The sequence below is a fragment of the Carlito syrichta genome, unplaced genomic scaffold (assembly GCF_000164805.1).
Source record: "Carlito syrichta isolate Samal-C Ts95f unplaced genomic scaffold, Tarsius_syrichta-2.0.1 Scaffold311355, whole genome shotgun sequence".
NCBI classification, from domain to species: domain Eukaryota; kingdom Metazoa; phylum Chordata; class Mammalia; order Primates; family Tarsiidae; genus Carlito; species Carlito syrichta.
Genome location: NW_007255451.1, coordinates 69,407 through 77,169, shown reverse-complemented (window position 1 = coordinate 77,169; position 7,763 = coordinate 69,407). Strand labels below are relative to the sequence as shown.

General features: G+C 58.6%; 1 protein-coding gene across 1 annotated transcript; it reads right to left on the bottom strand.

Moving 5' to 3' along the window:
- Nucleotides 1-112: 112 nt before the first annotated feature.
- LOC103271167 (EF-hand domain-containing protein D2) lies at nt 113-2,896 on the bottom strand. The gene is made up of 3 exons (XM_008068622.1): nt 2,751-2,896; nt 1,536-1,670; nt 113-391 (listed from the first exon to the last, which is right to left on the bottom strand). The coding sequence occupies exons 1-3, from the start codon at nt 2,862-2,864 to the stop codon at nt 260-262; spliced, it is 381 nt and encodes a 126-aa protein (XP_008066813.1). The 5' UTR covers nt 2,865-2,896; the 3' UTR covers nt 113-259.
- Nucleotides 2,897-7,763: the final 4,867 nt, after the last annotated feature.

Genomic DNA, 7,763 nt, shown 5'->3' with positions numbered 1-7,763 from the left:
CGCAGGGGTCACGGGGGCTGGGCCGGGCGGGGAGCCAGCGTTGGTGTCGCGGCCTCAGAGCGGTGGCAGGAAGCAGGGAGCGGCCAGGCCACCTCCACGAGACCCTTCGACCTGCTCCATTCACAGACAGTTTTAGATGTGTCGTCGTGGTCCCATCAGACAGAGGTGGAGGATCAGGCTCAGCCTCCCACACACCCGCCCTCGCCCAGCTCGCCCGCTGGACTGGGTGCCGGGGCAGGGCAGTCGGCCGCAGCCTGCGCTACTTGAAGGTGGACTGCAGCTCCTTGAAGGCCGCTTTCCGCTGCTTCATCTCCTCGGCTTGCTTCTTCCTTTCTTCCTGCTCTGCTTTGATCTCCTCCTCGAAGCGGCTGGACACGTTGATGGCCTGGACCTGCAGGGGCATGCAGGGCGAAGGGTCAGGGCTGGGGGTGGTTTCTGGGCTCTGGTCGTGTTCCCTGCGCTCAGGCTTCAGCTGGCAACACACACAGCCTGACCTGGGCCAGGCACGCTATGAACCTGTCTGAGCCTCAGTTTCTCATTTATAGCCCGGCACCCACTAACTCTGACCTCAGGATGCCTCAGGGCTGGGGCAGAGCAAGGGTCCTGTGAGTGGAGTTCCAAGGCTGTGGCCGCCCCCCCGCTTCCAGTTGGGGGAGCCCGTCTGTGCCCCCCGGGTTCCAAGATGAACTCTGAAATGTCCTATCAATGCACGGAAGCCCCAAGAGAGGCGGGAGGCGGCAGGCGTCCTCTGGAAGGAACGTTCTGAGCTTCACATGGAAAGAGGGGGAAATAAGGCAAGTGCCCCGGGCTCCTGGGCAGGCAGGACCCAGGAGTCATGAGACCACGCTTGTCCCCTGCATCTAAGTGTGTACAGAAAGGCGAGGGTGCTGGCCTGCAGTAGCCTCTGGGCCCTCAAGCTTCCTCCAGGCTGGGGCTGGCAGGGATAGTGTTTCCGAGAGGACACATACAGCCGATGCCATGCTTCTGGGTCTGCGCTACTGCCTCCCAGGCCTCCCCTCCTAAGGCCCAGTCCTTTGGGGGTAGCAGCTCCATAAGCCAGGGCTGAGGCAGCTCAAGATGTCCCTGTCCCTGTCTTGGCTGGGCACAGTGGCTCCCAGAACTTTGGGCCCAGGAACTTGGGCCCAGGAGTTCGAGACCAGCCTGGGCAACACAGTGAGACCTCATCTCTCCAAGAGAAGAGGAGGCTGGAATGGAAGGATCGCCTGAGCTCAGGAGGTCCATGCTGTGGTGAGCTGTGGCGATCGTGCCATTACACTCCAGCCAGGGTGACAGAGTGAGACCCTAAATAAAAAAAAAGATGTCCCTGTTTCCTCTTCAAGAATACACAGCCGTCACCCACTCTGACAGCCGGGAAGGATCACAGCCTAGAACGGGAAAGGGACAGCCAAGAGCCCGTGGTCCTCGGCCAGTCCAGCAGGGCATCTATTCCCCATCTCTGTGTGTGGCCTCAGCAGGGACAGAAGATGAGGTGTTAACCCTCGAGCTGGGGTCAGGGCACCGCTTGGGTTCCTCACCTTGGCCTCGAAGAAGCTCTTGGCGCCCTTGACACCCTCAGTGGAGACATCGATCTCAGAGAGGCGGGCCAGCACGCATAGCCCGCTGTCCTCCTGTAGCTCGCCGGCCGCCGCCTTGCGGAAGATCAGGAGGAACTGCGGCGGGAAGGAGCACTTCGTGTCAGGAAAGGGGCCAAAGACCCGGCCAGGCCCAGACCCCAGCCCCAGGCAGCTCCTGGGCCTCGCCCTCCCTCTCTGGGCCTGTGTTTGCCCATCTGTCCGATGGAAGGGCAGGTGCCCACTCAGGATCCCGGGTCACTGTAGCCCTGCTCCATCCACTCAGGGTTCCCGATGACACGGCTTCCGCCGACCCCTGATTGCTGTCCCCACAAGAATCTGCTTGGCGTCCCATTCAAGGGGCCCTGAAGGTACGACTGTGCCCATTTTACAGAATAAGGCTCAGAGACAGTAAAGGATTTGCTGAAGTCTCAGTGCCAGAAAGTGAGGCAGACTATGCACCCGTGTCCTCCTCCCAACCATGACTCTGCTCTGCCCCAGCCACCTCCCCGCCCCCACCCCCCACCCCCTCCCCTTCCTCTACCCCTGGCGCCCCGCCTCCTCCACGCTGCCTGCTGTCTCTCCCAGGCCTGCCTCAGCCGGGCCCCCAAGCCTCTGCTGCCTGGGCCAGTCCGCTGCTGTCTGACCTGGAGCCCGCTTCCCCCCATAAAGCAGCTCCTGTCTCCAAGTGAGATCCCGAGTGTGAAGGTCCAGCCATGCTTGCCCCCCCCCGAATCTCGGCACCGTGGCGTTTTCCTTTTGGGTGTCTCCCCATCTACGCTCCAGGGTCCTTGGAGCACAGGGTCTTTTTCTGTACCCCAGAGCCCATGCAGGGCTGGTTATACAGAAATCACTCGATGTGTGTGCCCTCCCTGAAGGAATGGATGTCTCTCCCCCATCTCCTCCCCTCACCCCCATCTCCACCTGCTCTAGGGGCCCTCGGAGGCCTCTCTTGGCCATGCACAGCTGGCGGTTCAATGACAATATCATTCTATGATGAAGGGGTGGGGTTGGTCTCCTGGGCCACCAGGTGCTCAGGTGCAGCCCCTGCTGGGGAGTGGGGTCATTGGGGGGAGAGTGGAGTAAGTGGAGTAGGGGGGAGTGGGGTTGGTGGGTGTTCATCACTCCCTGGCCACTAGGTGCCATCACACTGGAGAGCGGGGCTGGGGCGGGGCTTGCCTCCCGGAAGCTGAGCTTGCTGTCAAAGTCCTCATCCACCTCCTTGATCATGTTCTTCAGGCCCAGGTGGGTCTGGGGGGCCCCCAGCTTCTCCATCATCAGTTTCAGCTCCATCAGGTCAATGAAGCCGTCCCGTCCAGCATCGTACCTGTGGGTGCAGAGAGAGACGCCTAAGGACATCCTGGCACACCTTGTGCCTGACTGGTCAGAGACCACGAGCCTGTGTGCCAGGTACCCAGGGCTCAGCAGGCACCTCCCACCAGCCATGTCATCCTGCAACAGCTGGAAGCGATATGGCTCAGCTCCTACTTGGTTACTTCTGTTGACAGGGAACTCCTCACATGGCCTGGCAGCCTCCTACATGCTGAACGGTGCTAACTTTTGGATGAGTCTGGGGCACAAGGAAGCTGAACCCACAGCCTCCCTGTACCGAACGTGAAGTTTGGTGAGGAGTTGAAAGTACCTTGGGGTGTGGACTGGGTTGGCACTCACCGACCACCCCTAAGTGGCTAACTGGCATTTCACCAGCACTGCAGGGACATGCTCCCCCCTTCCCCCGAGGTAGCAGAGCCTTGCAGGCAAGGGCAGGGTTTCTCTCTCAGACTATAGCAAATCTGGAAAGGACAACTCCTTGCTGTCAGGGACCATCCCGTGCAGTGGAGGATGCTGATGGCAGCATCCCTCCTGAGCGGTGACAGCCAAAAATGGCTCCCGGACATTGCCAAATGTCCCCTGGAGGCAAAATCACTCCCAGCTGAGCAGCTCTGGAGCAGAGCTGTGAGTGGAGATGGCAGGCGGCCTCTGCTCATGCCATCGCTGGCTCTTCTTACTCAGTACCCGCTGGACTAGGGGGGAGGTCTATCTCACTCCCCCAGCGTATGCCAGTTACTGAGTTAAAAGCACATAGTAGGTGCTCACAAAATTCATGAATGAATGAAGGGACACCGGAGACTGGGTCTCTGCCTTTGCTGAGAGAACGATTGAGGAGGGAGGCAGAAGACAGGGCCAGAGGTCACAGGTAGAGGCTGGGCGCGTTCAGGGAACAGGGTGCTTGCAGGGAGTAGCAGCAGCCGTGATCAGGTAGTATGGGTGCCTCAGCCCTGCGCATTGAAATGCTTTTTTTCCCCGACCTCTGACAGCCTGACAGAGGCAGGGGTAGGGTGAGGGTCAGAGTCCAAATGCTGGGGAAGTGCCATGTAGACTGGGGGCCGAGGGCATTGTGTGCACAGCCTGGCCAGGCCCTCTTATCAGCTAACCAAGCACCTGCCCTGCCTGCCTCCTGGAACAGCTGGTGAGGAGGCGGGTAGAGGTGGTAGAGTGAGCTCAGGGTTGGTAAAACCGGCTCTTCTGCACCGAAAGAAGCCTCGTGCAGTCCCAAGGCCTCCAGCTGGCTGGGTGACAGTGTGGGTACAGCCACACGGGGGTAGGGGGCTGAGTTCCAGAACGCTCCACCCTGGCCTGAGCTCCCATGTGAATGCACACCTCATCCCTGCGCTGTCTCCCAGCTCCCAGTCTCTCTGCTGTCTCTAGTCTGGTGGACTTTGAACATCTGAGAGCAACCACTTATGCAATCTGTCTTTGTGCTGGGAACTTCATTTTACTGAATCCTCATAATAACCTATTTTACAACAGACGCTCCAAGCGGGGTAGTGACCTGCCTGGGCTCACACAGCAGTAAGGATGGAGCTGGGCTTCCACCCAGGCCTGTGAGTTTCTACCTGCACATGTGCTGCAGGCCCAGTCCCTCCCTTTGTCCTGGGGCTGCCACAGAACACGGCCGTCTGTCTGCCTGGAGTGCCGAGGGGAACATTGGTGCCAGGGGTATAAATAGTTCACGAGCAAGTGAGTCAGTGTTTGGAAGGGACACAGCATAGGAAAGATGGGTCTGGGAGCCCTGGAGGAACACAGGGTCCCCACCGCGGGGTGAACCCTGGGCTGGGGTAGATGGGCCAGCTGGTCTCTACGGACAGGGCCACTGTTGGGGTGGGAGAGGCTGTGGGACTCGGAGGTCCAGCGGCCGAAGCTGCCCAACCCAGCCTCGCCCCTCCCTCCATCTCTGGAGTCAGCTGGTGGGGGGCTGGGTGACCACTGCACAGCTGCGGCCCTGTGCAGAGCAGCCTCGTGGGGGGATCTGATGCGAGTCGCATGGACCCCTGCTCAGAGCCCCCCAGGAAAGGAAAACCTGCCACTCTCTGAACCTGGGCTCTGATGGTGGTCAGTCATGACATGCCAGGGCTCTGGAGCCAGACTGCCCCGGTACCTTGTCTGCAAAATGCAGCAGTGGTCAAGTGGGGAAGGGGGTGTGTGTGCCCCCAGGGAACATCTGGCCATGTCTGGAGCTGTTTTTGGATGTCACACCTGGGGAGGAGGGCGCTACTGGCATGCATCTCTAGTTGGCAGAAGCCAGGAATGTGGCTGGACACCGTACAGTGCATAGGAGAGGCCCAAGAACTCTCTGTCCCCAAATGCCAACGGTACCCAGGTTCAAAGACCCCGATGTCACAGTGCCTCGCCCCCAGGGTCACGCTGAGGACCTGACTGAGCTCATCTATGTCAAGCACCCAGCAGAGTGCCTGGTACAAGCACCATCAATGCAGCTACTGCCGCTCTGAGAATTAACTACCCTTACTAGGCGCCACCACAGGCCAGGCAAGTTCCTCTATAGCCCCTGCCCTCAGCAGTGCTGGCGGGTCCAGACTGGGAAAGGAGGAGGATTGGGAAGGGCACTGGCCCCCATCACCAGCAGGTCGGGGGGCTCAGACCCTGGCCCTGTGGTCCCAGCCCCACCCTCTCTACCATCCCACCTGCCGCTCCCAGGGCCCCAGCTGCTCTGTCTACTGCTCAACTGGCGGGTTTCTCCCAAAGCCAAGGGCAGCTCAGCTTCAGAGGAAGTGCAGATAAAGTGTCCAAACTTGGGCGGGAACTTGGGCTCTGCTCCCCTCTGTCTCTGGCAGCTCCCTGGCCTGGCTGGGCAACAGCTCAAACCGCGGTTTGAACCGCTGCCTGCATCAATCAAGGGTCAATCAATTACTGGGCTGGGCTCCATCCTGGGCAGCCTCTGGCCCCTAAGGGGGCAATGCAGAGGCTGGCCGCAGTGCCAGCCAGTCAACCACCAAGGAGGGGAGGTGACAGAGGGCTGTTGTGAGGCCAGATGCCGGGGCAGAAGGTGGGGCCCCCCAGATGCAAACTTGGAGGGGCTGTTCCCACGAGACGCCCGGGAGTAGGCAGCTGCAGTGTGCCCTGGATTCTGATAAGGTCCGAGGTAGGGATCAGCCAGGTTTGGGGCTTAACCTGATTGAAGACGGCCTTGAAGGCGTGTGCTTACAACAACTCTCTGAGACTGTCCTGGGCCCAAACCCCAGCTCTGCCACCTGCAGGCAGGGTGATCCTGGTCAAGTCGCCTGCCTCTATGACCCTCGATTTCCCATCTACACAGACCTTGGCCCAAAGTAAGCACTTCATACATGCTCACTGTAATAGTAATAACCAGTTATTATTGTTAATAACCTACCTTTAGGATTACTAGAGTAAACAAGGCCAGGCGAGGTGGCTCACACGTATAATCCCAGGACTTAGGGAGGCCGAGGCAGAAGGATCGCTTGGGCCCAGGAGTTCAAGACCAGCCTGGGCAACATAGCGAGACCTTGTCTCTACAAAAAGTGTTTTAAAAAAATTAGTAGGACATGGGGGCATGTGCCTATAGTCTCAGTTATTTGGGAGGCTAGGGCGAAAGGATTGCCCGAGCCCAAGAGGTCAAGGCTGAGGTAAGCCATGATCGTGCCACTGCACTTAGTCTGGGTGACACAGTGAAACCCTGATTTAAAAAAAAAAATTATTAGAGCAAATGAGATTATGGATATAAAATGTCTGGCTATAGTAGGTACTTACGACCCATTAATTTCATTGTAATAGTAATAGCAGTTGTTATATCAAGAAGTTTCTGTGTGTCAGTGACTATGCTAAGTACTTCACACATGTAATATACAAATGGTGATGACTGGGAATCGTGATAAAAAATACCCTGGCAGTTGGATGCGGTAGCCTGTAATCCCAGCACTTTGGGAGGCTGATGTGAGAGGACTGCCTGAGTCCAGGGGTTGGAGACCAGCCTGGGCAACTTGGTGAGACCTTGTTCTAGGAAAAAAAGAAAAAGAAAAAGAAAAAGAAAAAAGAAGTACCCCAACTTCGCCCACTGGTGCCAGTCCTGCTGGCACAGGGCTGAAAGGGAAGGCTTGTGGGGCTTGGCCTGGAAGCAGGGGGCCCCAGGGGTCACTCCAGCTTCTCTCCTTCCAGGCCTGATTCAAAGACCCAGCACTCTGGGGGTAGAAAGGCAGAGGCTCACTGTGGGGGGTGCGTGGAACTTGGCGTGCTCTCCTGGCCCCCTGCATTCCTTCCTGAGGAATGCTACTGTGGGGGTGATGACAGCCAGCACAGGAAAGAGTTGTTCTAAGAAGGCTGGAAACGAGCACCCCCCCATCCATCGGCCCTTTCCCTGAGCTGGAATAGAGGTTGCAGGTGGCTCAAAGGATCTAGGCAAAGAGAGGTCAGCCCGCAATATTCATCCAGATTGCCTGGTTCACCCACATCATATGATGCAGAGAAATTGGGGTCCAGAGTGGGCAGGGACCAGCCCAGGGTCATACAGCTGCAGACAGCACGAGTCCAACAGCTGCAAGTTTCCCTCCTCCCTGCCTCTCTCTTCTTCCTGGGTCCATGGGGTGTTCCATAGTCTCAAGCTCGCAGGGCCAAGGGAGGCTGGGCTGAGAGCCCACCATGGGGCCTGCCCGGTGAGGTCCATTCCACTCGGTAGGACTGGTAGCAAATCGCCCAGGCTGGGAGCTCAGCACTTTTCTCCAGCACTGGAGGGAGGCTGCGGGGCCTGGCACTATGCCCACATTCCTATTTGCCTCCCCCTGAATGGTTCTCGCCAGGGAGGGCTCAGCAGCTGCCACCCTGGAAGCTGCTGACAAAAACCCCTCCATTCCCCCCTCAAAAGCGGAGCTCCCGGCTGCC